Source organism: Xyrauchen texanus, chromosome 16, assembly GCF_025860055.1.
Source record: "Xyrauchen texanus isolate HMW12.3.18 chromosome 16, RBS_HiC_50CHRs, whole genome shotgun sequence".
NCBI classification, from domain to species: domain Eukaryota; kingdom Metazoa; phylum Chordata; class Actinopteri; order Cypriniformes; family Catostomidae; genus Xyrauchen; species Xyrauchen texanus.
In genome coordinates this window covers 21,821,679-21,848,621 of record NC_068291.1, presented here as the reverse complement: position 1 = coordinate 21,848,621, position 26,943 = coordinate 21,821,679, and the positions used below count along the sequence as shown (strand labels likewise).

Here is a 26,943-nt window from a genome sequence, read left to right as displayed (position 1 = left end):
TATAACTACATGGTATAAAATTTTTGTAAAGCATTAGTTTATAGTTAATTGGTCATTTATAAATGATTGTTCCTACAGTACATTATTAATACATTAATAAGCTACATTTAAATAGATATGTTATATGTTTCTATTCACTTTAGAAAATTATTTATAATTGTTTACTTATAAATTATTATTATTTTTTTTTTTATCCTTCCTAAACAACTTGTTAATCATACCTAACTGATGTATTTTAGTTGATGCAAACCAGTAGTAAAGAAGTGTTTATGAGAACACTAAGAAAACATTCATAGTTCATAAATATATTAAATATTTAATTAACTGGATACACATTTCTGCTTAATATGTATATTAACTTATTTGGAACACTTACTATTAAATCGGTTAATGCTTAATTAAGGTTGTAATAGGGGCCTGGGTAGCTCAGCGAGTACTGAAGCTGACTACCACCCCTGGAGTTGCGAGGTCGAATCCACGGTGTGCTGAGTGACTCCAGCCAGGTCTCCTAAGCAACCAAATTGGCCCGGTTGCTAGGGAGGGTAGAGTCACATGGGATAATATCCTTGTGGTCGGGATTAGTGATTCTCTCTCTCAATGGTGTGCATGGATCACAAAGGGTAGCATGATCCTCCACATGCTGTGAGTCTCTGTGGTGTCATTCACAGCTAGCCACGTGATAAGATGTGCGGATTGACAGTCTCAGAAGCGGAGACAACTGAGACTTGTCCTCCACCACCCGGATTGAGGTAAGTAACCATACCACCTCAAGGACCTACTAAGTAGTGGGAATTGGGCATTCCAAATTGGGGAAAAAGAGGATACAATAAATAAAGATTGTAAAAAGCACTTACTAATGGCAAGGTAAGCATTTTGCTTGATCTAATGTAAAGTGAGAACTATATATGCCTAGTTAAACATTTACTAACATGGTTCAACAGTAAGTATGGCCAGCTGGCCCAGGGCCAGTGTGACTGAGTCTCAATAAGCTCCCTATGTCGTGAATCAGTATGTCTTGAACATGAATTCGGGCACTGGTAAGGGTACTGATCCACTAAACATTGGGACATTTAGGAATCAATAACCTATGACGCAATAACAAGCTTGTGCGTTGTAGGGTAATAACATATATCATTTAGAGATGTGGACTCAATCAGTTAAAGTGGGTATTTTGCATGCTAAATTTAGAAGGTAATTTAGAGTCTTGAAATATGTGAGCTATGGACTGGGTTAAACTGTCCTTGTTGTAACTTTTTAGGTAATGAAATATATAATGGAATTAGTCGTGTTTAACAACCATTATAAATTAGATAAATAACAAATAACTAGATTATTTGTCTTAATAGATTCTCCACCATTAAAATCGTAATATAACGTCTAGTTGTATCAGCTCACAATTTCTACTGTAAGGAATTAGCTTTAATAAGTGAATTATGATTAATTCACTTATTGGAGTGATATTATTCTCATGGCTTATTGAAAATGATGAGATTATTTATCAAAATATACCACAGTCAAGTTGTCTTTGAACACAGACAAACTTTATTGCTATTCTTATCTAGTTTATTCTAAACATAAATCTAATCTAACACATATATACATGAGACAGGTTGGTGAAAAGTGATAGAATGTGAAATAACAGATCAGCACAGTGAAGAAGAACTCTATGGTGTCTGTTAACATTTACATTTCATTTACATTTACATTTATGCATTTGGCAGACGCTTTTATCCATAGCGACTTACAGTGCAATTATTACAGGGACAATCCCCCCGGAACAACCTGGAGTTAAGTGCCTTGCTCAAGGACACAATGGTGGTGGCCGTGGGGTTAGAACCTGTGACCTTCTGATTAACAGCCCTGTGCTTTTTAGCCACTACGCCACAAAACTTAAGAACCATTTATCCTTCTTTGAGTCTACATCGATTTGCTATCGGAATACCCAAATTATTTGATTAATACACCAGCACTTTTGAGCACAATATTGGAGATGTCTTTGTGGTGTTTCCTTGCGTTCTTGGTGTGACTGGGTTCTTGGTCGAAAGTTTGTTCCGTCAATGTTTTGATCTCGTTGTGACCGAATTTATTGTCTGTATGAATGATGTTATTAGCTGTGAAGCGAGGCCTTCTCACTCCTCATCGGGAAGTCGAGTACTGAGCTCACGTGTATCTCACATGGGCATGTGCAGGCAGAAGAGCGAAGAGTGAAGACAGCGAGCAAGACAAGAGAGAGTTCTTCCTGTTTGGAACTATTTGAACTGAGATTGGCTGCATTCCCCGAAGGTGTCCTGTGCCAATCAGAAGTATCTTTCAGAGTCACATGTTAAACTGGGCTCTTTTCCAACAATTGAGTTATGGTCCTTTGTTTCAGACTCTTTAAAATGTCCCACTCAACAATAGTGCATATTTAATCATGAGCTTTATGGCACATATATTCATTGTATATTCATTATGGATGTTATACGTGTGTGGTTTTACACATCATTGCATTTTATCAAGTTAAACCTTATAGTTACCATTCTTAGTAGAATGAGATAAATCATACAGAATTAAAGATTATATTTATCAATTATAGGAGATTTCACATCGCTACACACATTTTAAAGAGGTCCATCAGTCTATAATCATTAATTTGTCAGGTACAAACGTTACCACAGTTCAAAGGGATTTTCAGCATTTTCTAGCAAGGCTATATTAAGATTAAATGCATTAGAGTTGTGCAAATCTGATGGTCCTTTTAATCTCACAAAAGAGAAGTCTGCTTTAACTCTGTGTGGAAGATCAGGTTGCAGAGTGGCCTTTCTGACCAATCAGGAGGCCTGGGATGTTTGATTTATGACTGTGAAGAATTCCAGGACTGCAAAGTTTAATTTTCATTGAAAGTATTCAAACGTACAGTTTTTTTTATAACAGATAAATGGCAGAAATAAATATATAACAGTGTATTTTAAAACTTCTTTTAACAACTCAAATATTTTAAATATTGTTTCATTTTCATGGTAATATGAATGAAAGACATTACATACAACATCTCTTTTAAAGAGAAAATAAGGCTTGGACTTCATAGTTTTACACTTGTGCTCATCATTTGGTGATTTGGCTAAATTGTTTTCTATGAGAGACAAATGTGTCTTCCTGAAGATTACACCTCCCGGCCTGAATCCTGAAAGCTGAATTCTTTGTTGATCAGCATTCAAATCTTAGGATGTTATGTCATACTGCAGACATTTGTACATTAAATACTGTGCTTGGATATTTTTACTGCAAGGATTGGTACCTGAGAGACAAATACGCCCCTGCAATATCTGGAAAATTATTACAGACGCTGTGTCTTGTTTCAAATGCTTTATGCTAGCTAAGATGCGTCCATTGAAGGCTGCAGTATCCACCTTTTTTTTTTCAGCGAAACTAGGGCGCCGCCATTATCAACTTTGAATGTGGGCCACTTCTGGTATGAGCCACTTCCAGCTATTTTAGCGATACAAAAATACTACATTATGCTGTTTTACACTCACCTAAAGGATTATTAGGAACACCATACTAATACTGTGTTTGACCCCCTTTCGCCTTCAGAACTGCCTTAATTCTACGTGGCATTGATTCAACAAGGTGCTGAAAGCATTCTTTAGAAATGTTGGCCCATATTGATAGGATAGCATCTTGCAGTTGATGGAGATTTGTGGGATGCACATCCAGGGCACGAAGCTCCCATTCCACCACATCCCAAAGATGCTCTATTGGGTTGAGATCTGGTGACTGTGGGGGCCATTTTAGTACAGTGAACTCATTGTCATGTTCAAGAAACCAATTTGAAATGATTCGAGCTTTGTGACATGGTGCATTATCTTGCTGGAAGTAGCCATCAGAGGATGGGTACATGGTGGCCATAAAGGGATGGACATTATCAGAAACAATGCTCAGGTAGGCCGTGGCATTTAAACGATGCCCAATTGGCACTAAGGGGCCTAAAGTGTGCCAAGAAAACATCCCCCACACCATTACACCACCACCACCAGCCTGCACAGTGGTAACAAGGCATGATGGATCCATGTTCTCATTCTGTTTACGCCAAATTCTGACTCTACCATCTGAATGTCTCAACAGAAATTGAGACTCATCAGACCAGGCAACATTTTTCCAGTCTTCAACTGTCCAATTTTTCCTATTTGTAGTGGAGATGAGTGGTACCCGGTGGGGTCTTCTGCTGTTGTAGCCCATCCGCCTCAAGGTTGTGCGTGTTGTGGCTTCACAAATGCTTTGCTGCATACCTTGGTTGTAACGAGTGGTTATTTCAGGCAAAGTTGCTCTTCTATCAGCTTGAATCAGTCGGCCCATTCTCCTCTGACCTCTAGCATCAACAAGGCATTTTCAGCCTACAGGACTGCCGCATACTGGATGTTTTTCCTTTTCACACCATTCTTTGTAAACCCTAGAAATGGTTGTGCGTGAAAATCCCAGTAACTGAGCAGATTGTGAAATACTCAGACCGGCCTGTCTGGCACCAACAACCATGCCACGCTCAAAATTGCTTAAATCACCTTTCTTTCCCATTCTGACATTCAGTTTGGAGTTCAGGAGATTGTCTTGACCAGGACCACACCCCTAAATGCATTGAAGCAACTGCCATGTGATTGGTTGATTAGATAATTGCATTAATGAGAAATTGAACAGGTGTTCCTAATAATCCTTTAGGTGAGTGTATATTACTGGCTGGCAATAAATGTCAACATATTATTATCATTAATTGCAATTTTCATAAACTCATTGGTTTTAAACGCATATATTTTTACCATATATCGCAGTGTGCCATTGTTTTATCACACATGGTTGCAGCGGCAGAATGATTGAAATCAGGCGCTGTCCTCAACGCCGCCTGACACAACGACCTCCACAAACTTTACACAACCAGCAGAGAGAAGGAAGATGCCGGAAAAATGCTGCTTCAACTTTCTTTGCACCAAAACTGTATCTTGTTTCATCCTGACAAATTAATAAACACATTTCACTCTCCGTTCTTGTCAGAGAGCATTCTCTCTTTCTTAGCGAGTATGTGCGAGTATAGTAAACTTGCATTCAGCATGGCTTATGAAACATTGCCTTTGGAAATAACTAAATAAAGGCATCATTGGAGGTTATGCAGGTACATATGAACGGAGGTTTACATGGAGACAAGAAACACTGCATAATCACAATCTCGGTAAAAGAAAGAAGGAGATTTTATTACTCAATACAACACACAGCAACAAGTAAATGGTTTACTTACTTTTTTCCTATTAATGTTAGAAAATTATCCAACATTGGCACATAAATCTGATGTACATTCTGTGTTTGTGTGAGAGTTTATAAGCCCAGATCACAAAATTCTGGTATTGTAACTTTATTTTCACTGCGGTCCGTCCCATCGGAAGTTTGTCACATTTGCCGGAAATGCAGCCGCATTGCAAAATGAGGTGGATACAGTGCGTCCTCCTTTAAACAAGTCTCATTTAAATGAGACATCCTTCATAGGACAAATGGAAACAGATCTTATCATGGCTGCAATGTCAGCCACTTTTTAACAAGAGTGAGCACATTGAGTGACAAGGGAACAAAGTCCCTTTGGAAGGGAATGTGTGAGGTAAGTTTTAGGAGAGTTATAATGATGTAGAGAGAAATGAAAATAGATTTTACAGATGTACTTTTAGTCTATAATCATTTATTTTAAGTATGTATTACTATAATTATACATATTATATACTCTACACCAGGGCTGACCCCCCCAACAAGTTTTGGGCCATTTGCCATGTAAAATCACGGGCCGATATCTCTTCCCAGTCCAGCCTTGCTCTACACCCATCTACTTCATCTTGGGAATTAACATAACTTGCGTTTGAACATCATATTTTTGGGAAAATTGGCATCACATTTTTCAGACAATTGATGTTCATTGAAGCAAAGAATTGTGGGTTGTGAGTGCCCACGTAGGATACACCTCATGCATCCTCCAAATTCCTGTGAAAGAAGGTCGCATTCAGAGTGTCCTACTCGCTTTTCTGAAACGAGACAGCCTCGATGACGTATGCAGCCTTTGAAATGAGACACAGCTATAAAATGCCCTATTCAGTAACCACAAACTACTGTTATTGTTCCATCCGTCCCAGTGCTGATAAAAGTAATATATACGGCGTGACAACTTCACTTGTACACTTAAGCAGCATAGTAAGGACATTTTCACTAATGAAGTTTAATAGGCACTGAATTGGCAGCTTACAATTTAAAGTCAATAATATAACGTTACATGCACTTTCCTATTTTATTTTTTTGTGCCATTTCATCTCTGTCATGTGACCGTGGTGACGTGCTGGCTTTTTCCAGAGCAAGCGCACAGACTGTAGTGGGATTTTTGGACTTTCCTTCTGGAATCAGATTACATTTTATGAAATATTTTTAGGAGGTCCACTTGTGAAACTGAATGAAACATTGCCAATAAAGAGATCAAGTCTGCTTATAAAGCTTAATAGGATGGAAAATGCTAAAGTGGTGTTTGAGCAATTAGAGGATCTCTTTAAATAAAGTGTGGATTTTCCTCTCTCACTATTATTCCTGTACTTTTGTGTTGTCTTTTTTCTTTCTTTCTTTCTTTCTTTTTTCAGCTTTAGTGTTTGTTTTGAGCTTTAGTGGTTGAGATGGCTTGGAGATGTTATTTCAGGGCCAAGTTTTCAGCATAATGGATCATTAATAAATGTATAATTAGGCATATACAGTTCTCACTTTAGATTAGGTCATGCAAAATGCCGAGTTAGCAATTAGTCAATGCTTTATTATGACCAATATATTAAGTAATAATTGCTTTAATAGTAAGTGTTACTAAAACAGTAACAAATACATTAATTATGTATAAATGTATATAAAATGAATTACAGTACATATATAATTTCTTTATTTACTATGAATTCATGACTAGTTCATGTTAAAAAACATTCTCAAAATGCCTGTTAATGAACTATATTACTATGAATACTATGAAATTATAAATAATTTGCCGCAGTGAATATGAACAAATATCAAACTTTGTATGTATATTATTAATGTAGGAACAATTGATTATAAATGATCAATTGAGTATAAAGTAATGATTTACAAATACTTAATACCATGTAGTTATTATAAATTGTTATCAAGTAAGCTTGTACATTATCCTCTAATATGAGTCTTTAAACAATAGACTATGCAGTATCCTAACCATGTTCCTAATTAAACTACCATTGACATTGTTACTGTAAGTGGTTTTGTTGAAAGAGATGAAGGCAGGCATGCTCTGCATGGTCTGGTCTGCCGTATGATCCGTCATGCTTTCTGAAGCTCCAGTAGATCTGTAGGTCATTAACATTCCTCCACTATCACATCGTACCCTCACATCTCAGATCCGTGGAAGTCAGATTGTGACGTTTAAACTCTCTTCACCCCTTCTCCAGATGCACAGTACTCCTTCTCCCTTCCTGACCTCAGCAGTACCAGTGGGCGAACCCAGTGGAAGCCCTCAAAGTGTGTGTGTTTGTGTGTGTGTGTGAGTGTGTGAGTGAGACTGGCTGTCTGTCTTTCTGATTAAAGAGCCACTCCCAGAGTGTCAGATTGTTCTGAGTTCTCTTGTACATTCCTCTGACCTCCAGGAAGAGGAACTGCTTCTTGTCAGAGGCACTACTTGCACATCAAAGATCACCTGCTCTGCGCACACACTCTCTCTTTCTTACAATTTTCTCTCTATCTCTCTTTGTCTGACAAATGATGAGCTTTAGGATGATCAAAATCATTATCTGTCTGTGTTTTGGCACTGGGCTTGAGAGAGGGTTGTTTGCTTCTTGGAGCTGTATCATAAATTTGTATAGATATATTAGTGGTGTAATTATTACTATTACTTATGCTTAGGGTAAGGACAAACACCTAGCTGGGCCAAACTGATTAAAGCTGGTCTCCTAACCTGGTTAATCTGGTTTAAGTTAGTCTGACTGGTCTCCCAGCCTGACCATGTTGGTATTTCGCTTGTTTTGCTGGTTGGCCAGCTGGTCTCCCCACCTAACAAGCTGGTTTAAGCTGGTCTAGATAGTCTCCAAGTCTTTCCAAAATGGTGTTCAGCTGGTTTAGGTGGTTGGCTAGCTGGTCTCTCAGCCTGACCAGCTGACAAGTGCCCAAAACCTTAAACTCTAAAATTGAATTAAAATCGGTAAAACCGACCAGCCAGACAATGCTGGAAGATGAACTAAGACCAGCAAACCAGCTCAGATTAGTTTAGGCTGTTTTAACATAGGCACTACTCATTCCATCAATTATGATACGGACATTAGTGATACGCCATATCTTGCGACTTGTTAAGGAGAGGTGTAGTGTGTGCAAAAAATCCCATAGATTTACATTAAAGGTACTCTCTTTTAAAAAACAATTTAACTCCTAAAATATTAATTGTAATTTTGCAATATATGTAGGAAATCATGACCACTCACATTAAAATGAAGACTCCAGTCATATCAGTAACCTTATTAAAATCTGTTTTATTCTACATGGAGATGGCCCACACATGGGGGCTGCCATTTTAGAATCGCATGACCAGCTGAATACTACTCGCTTAATCTCAGTAACCGTCCTGTTATTTGACACTTTCACTCACTGATTAAAGAATGTCATGGCTGTTTGTGAATACTACATTTCTACAATAGCTTCTGAAACTGAAAACTATTGATTTTAAATGATGCTGCATCCAAGCCCCTTGTTGTCAGTGTAAGTCCGAGATGACACGAAGACAAAAGTTACTGAGTGCACCTTTAAAGGAGGGATCCAAGCCATAACTTAAGACAGTAATGTCATGGGCTCTTTCTGGTGCAACACTAGCCTATTTTTCCACAGATTTTCAGGTGTGAGCTTTATTTACATAATCATTGGCCAGGCAGAGGGAAATTTGGTAGGCATTAGTGTATGCCAGCGGGAGGTCATTAACATCTTGTCTGTCGGGACTCCCTGCTGAGATAATCACTTCAAAAACTCCTAAACAACATCCGGCTTATATGACAGACCCACTGATTGAGGAAGGCCAGACCAGAAACAACAATCGCTAAGTGTAACACCTCATACCCAAATCGAGTTATTCTGAGTCTGCTAGTGTGGTACAACCACCTTGCAACCACTCAAAACAATCTAGCAATGCCCTAGCAACCACCCAGAACACCCCACCATCTGAACAGCAACACACTAAAGGCAAAAGTATAATTCTGTACAATTATCTCTGGAATGACATCGGTGCATGCACCTGCCATTGATTGTACTAAAGAATATCACTAAGTAGGCGTAGTATGCATGCGTTAAAAATGTCTGTCAAAAGAGTATACTGTACTTTAGAAGGCTTAGCGATTGACAGTGTGCAAGATATAACGGTACACAGAAAATCAAAGTATACCCAAGCATTAACAGCCAGAACAAACCAATGTTTTTCTCCAGGAAATAGTTTTGTATTGATTTTACTTTACTCACTTTTTTCTAATGTGATCTCCATTTTGAAAAAGTTTATATTTTATTGTTATGACAGAAGGACTGTGGGTTTTGGATTGCTCATCCATTTGGAGTTTGATATCTTTTACATTGACACAATAGCAATTTTTTTTTTTTTGTTCCTCTAGGCCTGTTCAGATGATAAATTTAGCAGCAGCAGAGCTTAGCCTGTTCGCCTGTTGCCGGGGCGTGATGAAACCAGCACACTTTCAGGATTGCAGCACTTGCCGAGTTTGAAGTTTAGTGGTTTGAAACTGAATAGATTACATTTGGCACTGTTGACAAAGAATTGTGCTGGCTATCACATATTTTACACAAGAGAATTGAAGATATTGCACTGTTTAGTTTCATTGAAAAATACTTGGCTGGAACTGCAAAGGATCACGGAGACAGACGAAGCACATCCACTCTGTCTTACTCACTGAATGAATCGAGCTGCCTTCTACTCAGTGGCCAAACAGAGGCAGGTGTTTCCTGTTTCTAGAAGTCTCTCTCTCTCTTTCTCTCTTTTTCTCTTCCCTTGCCATTCCCCCTTCCTCCTATCGATTTCATAACATAGAGACCACAGACATGACATTTTTCATAGCTTGATAACTCGTAAGCATTGAAATTAAGATATGTCATTTTTTATGATTAAGCACTCTCAATGCAATCATAAATTTTGTGCATTGCTTTAGGTACATAATATTTTGTCCTGATGTTCTTGTTTTTATTTTCTGCGTAAGTGTCATTTAATGTAAATTGATCTAGATAAAAATGACATGGTCAACGATATGGCCAAATGGTGAAGCACCTTTCCTCAAACAACCCATTTTTATCTCAAACAACCTTCTGACCACCATCCATCTCTGCTTGTCATCCTCAGGCTGTGAAGTCTGTGCTGGCCTTTCCCACGATTGAGCGCATGGCCTGTATCCCTCAAGGCAAGGTCATGACCCCTGTGCTCTGTCGTCTGCGGTACGCTGTCTATTTGCCATCTTCCTGCTCTCCCTCCTGCCCGAGAGACTGAAGACCAGCATGGTGCGTCTGACCCTGAGGAACTTATATGCACTGGAGAACTCCATCATCCCTGCCACGGTCACCCTAATCATGTAGACTGCTGGTGAGTTTTCTTGTGTTCTCACAGAGGTGAACATTAACTATTAGAATAGTAGTGCAATTTACAGAAAGCTACTTTTCCTCTATTTGAGTGATGTGGTCTATTGGTTAAATTATTGAGTAAACTGAATGGTTGTAGGCTAATTGTTAATGTTAATTTTACTACTAGTTAGACTACTATTACTATCATTAGGCCTGAATGGAATAAGCATCTGAAAAAATAGAATTCACAAGTATAGAATTCCAAATAGAATTCAACCAATAATGGATTTGGCCAATTCCGATAACTAAGGTGGTGGAAAAAGCAGATAACTGATTAATCGGCTGATTGCTTTTTTTTAAATCGATTTATAGAATATTAAAAACAGGGTTTGTACAGAGCCTTGAAAGTTGTGAAAAATGCTTGATTTTTCCAGTTAGGTTTTCAATGTTTGAAATATGCTTGAATTATGAACATGTTCTTAGAAAATGCTTGATTTTTCCTTAGGTTGTTGCAATTATACATATTATACAGTCGTTATGTTTGTGGTGTCTTGTAAGCGCGGGAGCACACGTGCACCACTCTGCATATTTTTTTGATGTACCGCACACACTGAAGTTCTGCAGGTCTCCACTGTGGTAGACTGGCACCAAAGAAATTATATTCTTCTGCTTTCATCAACATGCCAGAGTCTTGTTTCAATGACAGCTGGATGAAAGAGGAGACATAAAATATCACTATTTGAAGGAGCGATCAACAAGTGAATCCATCTAATTGTCAAAGAAAATAAATACGTCAATGTTGATATGTTTGCAATTATCAACAATAAGCAATTCTGAAGGTACAAGATGAGACAAAGATTTCATTAAAGCTTTAATTTACTTGGGAATATTTTGCAATCAGTAACACAGTTAGTAGTATTGCATGAATACTTTATGACAGAATGTCATATATGTGATAAATTAAATATGTGAAATCTAGGGCTGAATTAATCAAAATAAAATCGAAATAGCACATGAGCCAGTGAGATATATTACACCCCCCAAAAGGCTGCAATTTTATTAAATAAACATATTTAAAGTCTGGATTAACATGGTCCAAGCACAGCAACTGTTTTAACTGTCTCAGCAGCTCGCAAACAGCCCACACAACTCCATCAATCTCTGGAGTGTTTGACGCTGAGTTTTGTTTGCTATTAGTGCACGCTGCATTATTATAACATGCGTTGTGAATGCAAAGTGCAACAACATCACTTTATTTTCTTGTCATTCAAAACATTATCGTAATAATGTGACACTGGGCCACAGAAGAGGATGGGGGTGGCATTTTACCACATTGTAAATTAGGAAAAAAACTAAGCAAGAAAGTGTTCTTTCAATTTAGAACACTTGATTTTCTAATTAAAATAACAAAATATACATTGAAGTGAGGATAAAAATATGGATGAATATTGTCAATGATTTAGATACAGCAAATCCCCACAAAGTGTCAGTGATTGTTTTTATTTCACCTATAGAGACTGCTTTCATACTGAAGAACACTCCAGCAACGGCCACAGAGGACGCGGTGGAATAATAAAAAAAAATTACATTTTAACTATTGGCGTGGACCTGATAGTTCCAAAAAGCAACTATCGGAACTGATTAATTGGTAAAACCAATATATCGGTTGATCTCTAATTCCAAACAGCCATAATTTTTATTTATTTGCACCAATAGAACAATGCTCAGCAAGAAAAAACAGTATTTACTTTTTAAACATATTTTGAAAAATGTCACACAAATGTCACCAAATCTTTAAATCAAAATTTTGAACCAGTTCATTAAAATGGACAGTTTAAATGAAATTGCGGACATGTACTGAACTTAACAACTCTAACGCTATTTTGCTACTGCCGTTTTAAAAGCTATTAATACATCCTAATTTTATTAAGCAATGTCTTAATTCTTATACTGTCATTGTCGAGAGACAAGAAAGATTGTGAAACTAGTCTTATGACATTAAAATTAGAAAATTAATCAAAAAATGTTGATATTCATTATGTTGCTTAATTATATTTCGATAGCAACGTCATCTCAAATGTATTGTAAATATATAATATACATCGCCCAGCCCTACTCTCTGCTCAGTTTGATATATTTTACTCAATTTAATTACCATAATCATCAGATTTCTTCTGGGCCTAGATATTACCATTATGCCCTTGAGCAAGCTATTTAATCTCCGGTTGCTTTAGGGGGACTTTACTTGTAATTAATGTTCCTTTGGTAAAAAAGCTGTCCGCAAAATTACTAATTGCTAATTAGTTATTTATGAACAGTAGCCCAGGAATTTCTCCCTTCCTGTAATCATCTACTGGTCATCTTTTCTTATTATATATGGGATGCATCTCATTTTGTGATATTCTAGTGCAGTAGATTCTAAGGGGTCATGTCGTACAATTTGTTTTTACACTATTATTTTCTTTGAGGTTCACTTATAATGTTAGTAAAGTTTTTGCACAAAAAAGTAATAATATAGTGTTAAATGACACTTTTTCACCCTATCTCTGGTCCTCTGTCTGAAACGCTCAGTTTTCTGTGCTGTCCCTTTAAGACTTTTATATACATACCCATTGTGTTATGATTGGAAGAGCGATCGCCTCCACAAACACTCGTGGAACTGTTTTTTCCAAGAATAAAATAATGGAACGTCAAGCAACTTACAAAATCCCTTGAAAGCACTCAGTCCAGACATTCACTTAAAAGCTGTACGGTCTTTTCAGGTATATAATACGATTGTTTGTGAAACAGACTATCACCACGATAACAGTTTAAAACTCACAGTGAACACATGCTGATCGAGCGTGATTATCCGATACATGCAGCCAAGGATGTTTACTAGTGCTTGACACACACACATACACACACACTCATGTAGTGTTTCCATGTTTTATGGGGACTTTCCATAGACATAATGGTTTTTATACTGTACAAACTTTATATTCTATCCCCTAAACCTAACCCTACCCCTAAACCTAACCCTCACAGAAAACTTTCTGCATTTTTACATTTTCAAAAAATATAATTTAGTATGATTTATAAGCTGTTTTCCTCATGGGGACCGACAAAATGTCCCCACAAGGTCAAAAATTTCGGGTTTTACTATCCTTATGGGGACATTTGGTCCCCACAAAGTGATAAATATATGCTCACACACACACACACACACACACACACACACACACACACACACACACACACACACACACACACACACACACACTGTCTGAGATGTCAAACAGTGCATAGGCAAACCGGACTGCTGATGTTATATGTTAATGTGCATTTACAATTATATAAGCAAAATATTTGTTCACATGTTTAATATATTATATACAGTATTGACATTTTTTTTATGACAAGAAATCAAAAATGTAATAAAAATTAAAACAAATACACGTCTACACTCTGCCCCCCTCTACCAGCTGTGCAGTGTCACGTGCAAAAATAACTCACTTCAGGGGGCACTGCAGGGTAATTTCCTACTCATGTTAAATACGGGACGATCCTTGCATACTGTTATGAAAATGTTAAATACGGGACGATCCTTGCATACTGGCCGTCATTTCGGCCAAAATGCGGGACGGCCTGGCTAATATGACACAGATGAGATGACAGCCACTAGTGTATACTACACCATTGTCTTTCATTGCATTCTGTGCTACAATTTCTTCTTACATAGTAAAATAATTTATTCTCACATTAATATTTCGGGAGCAATTTTGTATTTCTTTGGTAAGTCACCATGTAAGAAGCTAAATCCACTCCGCGTTGGTGTCCTGGTCATGGTTTATTTAGCTATAAAAACGGCTGTATGTACAGTTCCTTGTATATTAAACAAATGTAGTGTTAAATGAGATATTGTCATGTCCAATGTAGTTGACACTGCTCCAACTTTTCAAAGTTCTTTGCAAAGTCTGAATCATAACAGTTCTTAAAAGAAGCCTTAGAGAAATGTGTCAAACAAAACATATAAACCCCTTTAAGATTCTGAGTGTGAAATGTAAAAACTCAGCTAAAGTATAACTCAAGTGCAACTACCTTAAACCTCTCTTTGCCCTCAGTATTGTCCCTTACTTCTCCGTGTCTCTCAGTTTGGAGTCTGATCCAAAGATCTAATCCTCGTTTCAATGAGGTGCTAAAACCTTTCAGAGGTTCACGTGCTGGCATCTCTCCAAACCTTGACTTTATTAGATGCGTTTTCTATCTTTTTATCATATGATAAGAAATGCATAACAACTTCAAAGAAGATTTGGGTGATATAGTTCAGAACAAAAAAGTCAGAAAAAAGCAAATAATATTTGAGTGGCAGCCAAGAGAGCAGTGTCTCCCAGTGTTTTGAATAAAGTTGTATTTATCATAACTCATATTTTATCTCCAGGGCTTTTAGTACACAGACTAATAGCACAGATGTGTGTGTTGTGAGTAGGAGTAATTAAGAGGCCTCTCTAGCGGGCGAGCGGACTGGTAACGCTGAATCTCTCTCTAGGTGAAAGGCTGAGTGTTTTCCCTGTCTGTCCTGGGAGGAAAGTGATGGATGTTGTGATGGCCGGAGAGTCTCTGCCAAAGAGGCCTCAGTTGAGCCCAGAGGCATTAGTGCGAGCTGCACTCTCCAGTCACTCGTTGAAGAACCAGTTCTCTCGCTTGTCCTTACTTTCTTCTTTTGTTTTTATGCTGTCAGTTCTTACTTCATTTCTTTTCTCTCTCTCTCTTATCTCTCTCCTCCCTTTTGATCTCACTATTTCTTTCTATTATCCCATTCTACACTGCAAAAAATCATTTACTTGATCAGTGTTTTTGTCTTGGTTTCCAGTAAAAATATCCAGATGTAATGTCCTTAAAAATCTCCTAGAGGTGCACCGATGTATCGGCTGCCAATATTTATCTGCCAATTATTGACTGAATTAAAACCATGAAAACCCTGATATGAAAAACCAATGATTTATTTATAATTAGTAAGTAACACACTTTGTAAAAACTCTGTGAATTCAAATAATAATAGCCACAATACATAGAAGGGTTGACACTCCTAAGATACATATTTAATATTACATTTTCAATAATGAACAAAATTCCTTAAACAGACTTGACAGTTGTGACAGAAAGTGGCAATTACCTATAGGATACATGATGAGGGAAACCATCCAAAACGCTTTGAAACCAGCAGACTTTGACATCTGAGATATCAGTATGATATACATTAATGCTGCATGATTAATTGAATTAAGATTGAAATTGCAATAAGGTCCAGTGCAATTACTAAACCTTAAAAGACTGTAAAAATAAATAAAGTACAAAATAAAAAGAAATTCATATCAATTATCATGTTATCATATTTTGTTATTTTTTTGTGTCTTTTTATTTTTCACTGTGGTTCTCTTTGAAATTTTGCCTAACAGATCCAATGTTCACTGGAAATTAAGTATTAGAACACTGAAAAAGATTTGTACCTCTTTGTAAAACATTTTAAGCACTCCAAGCTTAAACCGTGATCTGATCACAAAATAAGGTAAGTGGCAAAATATTGGTATCGTTATCTGCCTATAGGTTTTTGTTAAAATCGGTATTGACCTAAAAATGTCATATTGGCGCATCCCTAAAATAAATATTAAAATAAAATAAACATTCTTAAAAATAAAAAGACACATTTACAGACATTACACACTTCGGCTGTAATATATTATACACTTTTGCTCTCAACTTAAATGTAATTTTGACATTTTTACTGGAAAACAAGATGAAAACAAAGTAAATTATTATTATTTTTTTTTTTGCACTGTAGTTGCACAAGGAATTTGAGATATAGTCCAGACAGCATTTGTGAACATGCTTTTAATCATTAGCACTTCACATCTTTTGTCTTTTTTTTTTCATTTTTCTGTGCTAATTTTCTTTAACACGGTCTTGTTAAATACCCCCAAAAAATAGGAATTCTTTGCTTTGAGGAAGTTTTAATATAAAATCTCTTGTTATCCCTCAAAAAGGCCCAGGTGGCCCCGTATGTACGCGTGCACATGTGCGTGCGTGCATTTTGTACCAATGAGTGCTGGCCCGTGACTGCATACAAAAAGCTGCTCTCACTCTCTGTCTTGTATTACATACATAATTAATGGCGAGTTGACAGACTTAATTAAGAAAGCATGTTGCTATTAGCTAGAACTTCCTGGGCACATTTAAGGATTTATTTGCTCAGAAATCCCTTTCCTTGAAACTGAGAATGTTGATATTTTGATGTTAACTGTATGTGGAGCATGCACTCAATGTCTGTCGTGCAAAGATCAACGTTCAGCATCTACAAGCATAAACGTCAATGAGGCATGCCTGCTCGTAGATCCGCTGGGAAAACAGCTATGTAGCTGTTTTAATGGTTCTAATGTGTTTTATCCTTTCAGTAGACTGCAACACTCCACTTCACATGGCTTCTGTTTTTACTAACCTCACCACTTATGCCAGTTCTCATGACAATTTTGTATGATTGAAGAACGTTTTGCATACTTCTGTCGTGGCTTCTGTTGGCCTAATTTATGATAACCAGGAGATTCAACCTTTTGAACTCCTGTGTCTTGATTCCATATTGCTGTTACAATCACCATTTGGCTCACCTGGAAATGTGGGAAACTAGAGCATGGCTGCAAGTAGATTAAGTAAGCCTCCAAAAATGAACGTTCGGTCACATTTTACTCACCCAAATGATGTTCCAAAGCCATATGACTTTCTTTCTTAAGTAAAACGCAAAAGGAGATGTTATAATGAATACGTTGGTCCATCTTTTAAACAATTGCAGTTGAGTGTAGCTCACTTTAAATCTTAAAGTCCCCAAAATTATCACAAATGTAGTTCGTTCAACTCATGGATCATTTTCCAAGTCTTCTGAAGCCATACGATACGTTTTAGTGAAAAACAACCAAAATGTTAAGTTATTTTTAAAATCTTGACATTCATTGTGTGTTCATGCACTCTATGAGAGAAGCTTGTTCACAGTGGCACCTGTGCTCACATGAGAAGTCATGTTGTTTTAGCGCTAGACAATCCAACTTTTGCTTTAAACATGCAAGCCACTTTGAACCAGCAACTCTCTCCAAAGCCGCTCGGATGCCTTAAGAAGATTTGCTAAATTACACACAAGCCGCACTGACTACTTCTAGGTTACTTTTGGGTAGGCTTCTAAGCTTTAAAATATGGCAGTATCCACTGCCATTATTTTGAAAAGACTTACCAGTATATTCAGAACATGTCCTTTTGTGTTCTGCATTAGAAAGAATATCATTCTGGTTTGGTACGTCATTTGTGTGAGTAAATTGTGACAGAAGTTTCATTTTTTGGTAAAATATTCCTGTAACATCGACCTGATTCTGGTAACTTAGAAGCTAAATTGCCTTCCTGGCACCTTACATTGAGCTATATCCACTTCTCTTTCCAGTCACCTCTATCCACAAGGGGACTAGACCAGTATGGTGAACTTATACATTGGTGGATTTGGCACCAGTCAAAACACACATCAGCCTTGCAGTATAACAAGTTTACTTGGCTGTCGATCAATTGTTTGTGGTTTCTCACAATTTCCCATCATAATGGATGTTTAAAGCACAATAGGAACATCTAGTGGAATGTATTTAACTGTGGCTTCCTTGTTTGTTCAGTGTGGAGACTTGGAGATCTTGGCATTGGCAAACTGATATTTTCAATATCAGGCATTATAGCCTTAATCTATTACCATGCAGATGTTCTTTTCTGTCAAGACCTTGAGAATCACATTACACAGTGTACTTTCGGAGGTATTTTTCCCAAAAAGACAAAGAAAAATAGCTCTATCATCCATCAGCTGTGACTAATTTTTACATAGCTGATGCACACATACCAAGAGGACAGCAGAAGGGCCCATCAGGAAGTCTTGCAACAATTTAGTCAACAATCCTCAAAGAGGCTGCGTTAGCATTTGCTTGCACATCACCATTAGATGGAGCAGGACACAATGGAAAGATGCAGTACCAAAGGGGGGCATCTGTATTGTATTTAGAGTGGGATGTACAAGAGGTGTTGGAGATACTCACTGTTGTAATTATGCAAAAAGAAACTGGATCTGCTTTGAAAGCTTCAAATAAGAACTGTTGGAATGGATTCAAAATGAAATATCCAGAGGTGGATGGGGACTGCAAAGTTTATGGTCAGCTTTGAAGGTCCTACAAAGCTTGAGGATTCACAAATGCCTTAAAAGTATTTGTTGTGTTTTATTGTCTGATATGATCATAGATGATGTGATGTGATGTATCGGATGTAGCATATTTTCTTTTTTTAAGTAAATGTGTTTAATTTGAAAAAATAAATAAAAAAATGTCAGTGTACAAAGGAAACTAGGGACTGAAATATACAAGATTTCAGCCTGGTCTCGTGAAATTTACCAGAGCCTTGCAACGTTTTTATTGGCAAAATCATTACATGCCTCATAACACATTTGGCTGCACCTTTGAGATGTCCAACAGGGGGCGCCAAAACCGAGCGAAATGAGGTTGTAATCAGACAAGGTTTTTAAGGTGAATTTTAGATAAAGAAATGTACCTCCCTAACCTGAAACTTCACCCTAAACTTAACCAATAGTGTCCGAAAAGAGAAATGAGAGTTTATCAAAACAGACACCCTTACCATTAACAACACTAACATAGATTTTCATATGCAGAAGCGATATGAAAATCACATTTTCTGAAGCAACCACATGAATTCATATTGCTTCTATGTCTCTGTTGTGTCATGTGTCAGCTTGAGTTCTGGTCTGGTTTTGTACGGCAGTCCTCCAAGTCCAAATTCGCTAGGTCTGTCTATCTACAAGCGATAACATTTATAATTTATAAAAGATGTTTCAGAGTAAAAGTGTCTTGACATCATAACATAGCAGTGTCTGAGTAATAGAGAGCAAAATATGTGTTTATAAAGTCATAATTAGCCATTGAAGTCATGATTTGAGTGATAAACACACAGTTGTTGTAGCGCCTCTAGTGTTCATTTCACCTGGAAACTGCAGGGAATATTACCTGGAGACATTTATATATATATATTTAAATTTATATAGAGTCACGTTTTCACTGTGAGACCAGGTTGCAAGATTTTAAGGATATTCTTGATCATGTCAAAGCTGACTACTCAGATTCCTGATTTTCCACACTTCATAGAGAGGTTTGCTGCCTGATATTGAAGGTTGGTCCTTTTATGACATTGTGATTATGGGCACGTCAATTATATTATTTTATTATTACTATCATTGTATTTGAGAGCCAAGAAACACATCTGCAACTCTGTGTGTTAGCCCAGAGGGCAGTACATTTCCCCCAAAAATTCATGTGTTTTTATCCCATATGAAACAACAGTTCTTTTCCCATTTTTACCCCATTTTTGATAGTAATATATCAGAAATGTAGACCTTTCCTTATAGTAGAGGCATGATGAAACTGACTAATCACACTGTGAATTCAACAACAGGTACAAAGTTTTGCTGCTGAAATTGGTCTGCTAGCCAAAATTCAAATCATTGCCCCCAATTTATGGATATTGAAGTGTTGTTAAACATATGGGCACGTCTGAACTCCAGTTTCTGGGAGTTTAGAGTGGCGCCAAAAGCGAGTTGTATATTTAGTTGTAAATAATGTAATACAGTCAGCAGGAATGCATATTTTATTAACCATGCACCCTAACCCCAACCTTAAACCTAACCATCAGTGAAGGGAAAACTAGTACTGATGCTGACTACCACCCCTGGAGTCGTGAGTTCGAATCCAGGTTGTGCTGAGTGACTCCAGCCAGGTCTCCAAAGCAACCAAATTGGCCCAGTTGCTAGGGAGGGTAGAGTCACATGGGGTAACATCCTCGTGGTCGCGATTAAGTGGTTCTCACTCAATGGGGCACGTGGTAAGTTGTGTGTGGATCACTGAGAGTAGCATGTGCCCCCAAATGCTGTGAATTTCTGCGGTATCATGCACAGCATACCATACCACCAGATTTTGACGGTCTCAGAAGCAGAGGCAACTGAGACTTGTCCTCCGCCACCCAGATTGAGGTGAGTAACTGTGCCACCACGAGGACCTAGTAAGAAGTGGGAACTGGGTATTCCACAAATTGAGGAGAAAAAGCGATACAATTTTTATTTATTTATTATTAAATAAAAGAAAATACAAACTTTTGGTTCGCTATTACTTATTTGAACATGATTACTTCCTGGTTCCCATGGGACCAGAACCTATGTCTTGGATGTTGCTTGAACAGTTGCACTAGAAGGAAATGTGTTCACACTTGAATTGATACAAAAATGTGTGACGGGGTATGGCACTTGTCAGTAATTCATCTGAATTGGATTGATTTCAGGGTGCACAAACTTTCAGAAGTAACATGTCGATTTCCCGTGTGATCAGGTTGGATGAAATGCTCCATGTGTAAAATTCTCCTGCAATCACTTGACTTAATAAATCAGTTATTTTTTTAATCTGGGCATAGGGATGCCTTACACAGGTGTCATACATCATGAAAAAAAGAAATCACACACCACCCAAAAGTGTCAAATAGGAATATCCTGTTAGGGGGGTATTTTTTTACAAATGAAAACGTGCTGACAGGTGTTAATTCAAGGTTTGTTTTTTGGTGTAGCTCCCCCAAATTTCTCCTCAACAAATTGGCAAGTGACTTCATATGGGTTACAGCGGAACACGGCCACCCACCTTGTGCTCTATTTAACAGAATGAAAAAAAAAAACCCTGTATTGTATTTCAGTTGATGTGGCTTTCTATTTCGACATGTGTTATTGAATTGGAAAGGAGAATATAACTGTCGCATTCGTTAAGCTCTTTTTAAGGGAAATAGAATAAAGAGAAGCACATTGAGACTCTGTGGTCCATAAAACCAGTGGTGAAACAAGATGATACGTTGTATGTTCTGTGTCCATGTACTTCAGACGGTTGCCATAATGAACTAGAAACTCTCTTGTTTGTGTAACTAATGCAAAATGACTGGAGAGAAGAAGTAAATAGATCGTTTTCAGTATGATTTAGAACCAGAAGAGGAGCATGTGGCGGCATAATTAATATTAACATGACAATTGGGCAAAAATCTAAAGCAAATGTGAAGAATAAAGAGGCAAATTAGGCACAGTGGAAGACATTAGAAGATAAAAGTTTGTTCCCCATCTGCATCTTGAACTTAACAGGATGAAACATTTAAAAGCTTTTGTTTGTGAGGGCTTCTTCTACTCTTTGAATCACAACAGTCTTTTACAACAGGGCACAACAGTAAGGATGGCCTTGGGCCAGTGTGTGAGAGTTTTGGACCAGTTAAAGGACCAGTTATTCCCTATGGGATAAGTGCTGCATTGTCACTACATCTTACATAAGTTGAACATTTACAGTACAAAGAGTTTTTATACCTTGCAAACGTAATAATTTTGTTTTCTGTGATGTTTTTTTTACTGAATCCTGCAGATGTAAATATGCCACCATGGTAACATTATTTTGCTAGGTGTCATACAATGACAAGTAAAAGTATGTGAAACCCTAGGCTAAGGATGTCAACAAAAGCTAATTAGAGTCAGGAATTGGCAAACCTGGCATCCAATTAATTAAATTATATTTGAGGTGTGGGTTAGAGGTACTTTGACTTATAAAAAGCACTCATACATTTTGAGTTTGCTATTCACAAGAAGCATCTGGTGATGTGGAACATGCCTCGCAAAATAGAGATCTCCAGAAGACTGAATTGTTGCTTTGCATAAAGCTAGAAAGGTTTAAAAAAGTTATTTCAAGAGCTTAGATATTCATCTTTCCACAGTTAGATAAAATGTCTATTAATGGAGATGATTTAGTACCGTGGCTACTCTCCCTAGAATTGGCCATCTAGCCAAGATGACACAAAGGGCACACCGCAGAATGCTCAATGAGGTAAAAAAAAAAAAAAAAAGAATTCTAGAGTTATAGCTAAAGACATGAAGGAGTCATAAGAACTGGTTAACATCTCTGTTCATGAGTCTACGTTATGGAAAACATTAAACAGGCATGGTGTCAATGGCAGGTCACCACGAAGGAAGCCACTGCTTTCCAACAAAAACAATGCTGCACTCCTGAAGTTTGCCTAAGACAACCTTGACACTCCACAATGCTACTTGGAAAGTGTTTTTTGAACTAATTAAACTAATGTTGAATTTTTGATAAGAACACACAGCACTACGAATGGTGTAAAAAGAGCACCGCAAGTTTATCAAGATATCTTACAGGATAATATCAGGATGGCTGTGCACCAGCTGAAGCTCAGTAGAAGTTGGGTAATGCAGCTGGACTATGACCCTAAACACTGAAGTAAATCCACTAAAGAATGGCTTCATAAACAGAAAATCCACCTTTTGGAGTGACCCAGTCAGAGCCCAGACCTCAACCCAATAGATATGGAATGACCTCAAGAGAGCCGATCACACCAGACATCCTGAGAATATGTTATTGCTGCCAAAGGAGGATCGACCAGATATTAAATCCAAGGATTCACTTTTTTTTTCCACAGCACTGTGAATGTTTAATGGGATTTTCAATTAAGACATGAAACATTATAATTGTTTGTGTGTTGTTAGCTTAAGCACATTGTGTTTGTCTATACTTGAGACTTTGATAAAGATGAAGATTTGTCATTTTATTAGTGCAGAAAACCAGCAAATTCCAAAGGGTTCACATACATTTTCTTGACACTGTACATGTTTTGTCAAAGTTGAAAGAAAGACAAATTGCAAGAATAACTTGTGAAAACATTAGAATGGGTAAGAAAAATCATCACTGTATGCCATAATTTTAAAGGGGGTGAAATGTGTTTATGAATTTAAAGCTGTCATGCAGTTCTGTATAAATTCCAGCCATTGTTGCAGTTTTTTCAAATTATTTTTGTATTTTGATGTAAAAAAAACAAAACATTTTTACTGCAAAAAACAATTTGTTGCTAAAAATGCAGTGTATAATTTTGTTTATTTACTGTATTTATTTATCTATTTTGGTGAGGCCAGTGAAAATGTTGCCAGGGCAAGTAACATATTACTTGCAACCTTATTACCATCATTTTACAATAAAAGTCATAGAAGATTAGATATTAGGTTGATAAATAGTTTCACAATTAATTATGCATTATAAAATAGTTTCACAATCATTTATGCATTATAACCACCAATTAAGCACTTAGACAGTTTATATGGTCATTTTTGTGCCTTGTTTGTTTCTGAATTGCCCATGCCACATGGAGGCACCTAGGGCACTCAAAAGAGACAATAAAATATCACCATGTGTTTGTCTGTTTGTGTCTTTGTGCATCTGAGTCTGTGTGTGTTTGCGTATAGACCCCTATTTTCTACCTCTCCAGTCAGTTGTTAACTAGGTGCATGTGTGAGGATGTGTAAAATTGACTGGAATGTTATGCCCTGCCAAACCCCCCAGCCCGACACCCCCCTGGAGATAAGTGAGATAGAACAAGACTGGCACACCCGTCTCCCTCTAACTTCTCCTCGCAGTGCTTTCCTCCTCTCTTCTTGTACATCCATCCATCTATCTATTTGTTATGTCACCTGCAAGATTATTATTTTAGAATATATTTGCATTAAAATATAAACAGTAATGTAAGTTGCATAATCGGTTCCCTGTGTAATGCATTGCATAAATGCAAAAATAGCACACATATGATTTTCTTCTGTGAGACCATCATTTACTTGCAGAGCAAAAAAAAAATTATATTTGATTTAAGTGTGTTTAATGTTTCAGTGTTAAAGTATTTTCTCCTATTCCAGCTTAAAACTATGAGTAAGCCATTTGTAGGTTAATTTCTCAGAAACCTTTCTCAGTGACTCTGTGGCGGTTTCAGGGGGTCAGGCACAACTCACTCATGATTGAGGTGGCTGCGCATCAACATGTGAGAGAAAAAGTGTTTTGGGCAGTTTTGGGCAAGATACTAAAAACATTAGCAAGCTAAGCTACCTACATCTCAACAATAAATTTGTTAAGGTAAGCTAAAAGCTACACTTCAGAGAAAGTAGCAAGTTACACAACAAACTACACACCAAAAGTAGCTTGATATATTTAAGCTACTTCATATTTTTTTCAGCCAGATGCACAGAACATAAGGTCATAGACAAAGCATCTAAAAACATATACACATAATGTTTATTAAAGCCATTGTATAGCATAATATAGTATAGTGCAATAATGTATTCAGGTATGCTGCTACCTATACAAACCTATAATCATTTGAACATAATTTCCTTTGCACATTCCTGTATAAAAATTTGTACATATACTATTCCACTTATCCTGTAATTCTGTGTCTCGCTGTTGTATTTCTGTACTGGAAGCTTCTGATCAGAGGACAAATTTCTTGTGTGTGTATGTTGGGCACGTCTGGGAAATAACAATGTGATATCTGATGGTATCAGATTGTAATACCAAAGTACTTTGGTATTACCAGAGAAACAATTCCCATATTTATGCACTATTCTGTATTTACATGGTACTTCAAAGTACTTCAAATAATACCATGGTACTACCATTGTAATTCGATATATGATTACCACATTCATATAAAATTCAATGTACGTGATTAGGCAATTAGGTAATTCAAAGAAAACGGTACTTGACTTGGTACTACTATGGTACTTCACTATATGACTTCCTTATTCATATACCACTGTATTAACATGGTATTAATGGTAAAAAAAAAAAAGTGTTTCTGTGTAGGCTACTAAGTCTTTTGATACTCTTTTGATGGTAAAATCTTTACCTGCTGTGCCATTCAAGCTGTACATGTGTTGAACTTAGAAAAAACCTTCTTCATCACTGGCAAACAATAGGATGCATTTGCAGGTTTGGTTTCCATTGATTGTGGATCCACTGCAAAAAAATATTCTGTGAGCATGCTGGCAAGTGAGAGCATGCGCCAAATGACCCTGCACTGTTTCAAAAGTACAGCTGCAATACTTGAACATAATACGTGTTAACATGCCACAGATGTGATAAAATTACTTACCTTGTTTGTGTAAAGTTATCCAGTATGTCACCTTCGTTGTCTTGATAAGGAAGATAAACCCTGTAGGCCTAAATCCTGGTAACCTTTTAAAGATGTAAAGAAACCAAAAAGAGAGTTAATGTCACGATTACCTGTTGTCTGCCCTGTGTTCTCTGTCGCACTATCACGTTTATGTCATGTTTCCTTGTCTGCTCCGTGTTTTCCACTTCACCCGTCACCGTTCACGCTCCATGTCGTGTATTCCTTGTTGTTCGCCCCGTCTTTCACTGTCCTTGTCTAAACTACATTTCCCACAATTCCCGGCCTTCCTCTCTGCCTGCACTCATCATTGTTTTCACCTGTGCCTCGTTCAGTCTCCACTTTGTCCGTGTATTTAAACCCTGGTTCTTTGTTCAGTCTTTGTCGATCATTGTTGAATGTTACCGTTTCACGTTCATGCCTCTGTCAGTGTGTGCTACCTCTTTTCATGTTCGTTCGTTCGTTCGTTCGTTCGTTCGTTCGTTCGTTCGTTCGTTCGTTCGTTCGTTCGTTCGTTCGTTCGTTCGTTCGTTCGTTCGTTCGAGGATTACCCTGCTGTTCGTGGATGTTAGTCAACTCGTGTTCACCCGTGTGTGAGTTTGTGTTTGTTTACTTTTCCCCTCGGGGACCTTTTATTTGCTCCAGTGTTTGTTTAATGTTGATATCGTGTATGGTTTCTTGTCATGCCTTTGCCCCGGTTTCCTGCCCATCGTGTTTGTTCTCCTAGCTGTGTGTTCTGTTGTTTGATAGTTAGTTTTTCCCATCGTGGACTTTCCTTTGTGTTTACCTTTTTGTTAATATATATATTAAACTGCGTTTGGATCCTAACCTTCTGTCTGCCGTCCCCTGATTACCCACACCGTGACAGAACGATCGACCACACATGGATCCAGCAGCCTATTCCGCGAATTATCGGCTCCTTTGCCTCAAGCAGGGGGACCGCCCTTTGGAGGACCACATCCAGGACTTCCTTCACCTGGCAAGCGTCTCTGACTTCCGGACCCAATCCTGGTGAGCTTCTTCAGGGGCAATCTGAACACCTCACTGAGGGAGCAGTTGCCACCGACAACGCACGCAGTGGACTCTCTGCGGCTTCATAGAGGTGACTTTGCGGGTCGGCGGATCGCCGTTAACCGTGGGCGACGCTGAGGAGGACCCTACCTCTCCTCCCTCAGTGGTGACTCTCCAGTCGCCCATGGCGCTTCTTGTCACGCCACCCCCATCTGTAGCTGAGCTCCCTCCTTGCCAGTCGCCCTCCACGAGCCAGCGCGG

General features: G+C 37.7%; 1 protein-coding gene across 1 annotated transcript in view; it reads left to right on the top strand.

The window, feature by feature from the left end:
* ldah (lipid droplet associated hydrolase) overlaps positions 1-26,943 on the top strand; it is a 119,644-nt gene that overhangs the window by 74,696 nt on the left and 18,005 nt on the right. The window contains 2 exon segments of the mRNA XM_052145218.1: positions 10,382-10,490; positions 10,493-10,618. Coding sequence (XP_052001178.1) covers positions 10,382-10,490; positions 10,493-10,618 — 235 coding nt within the window.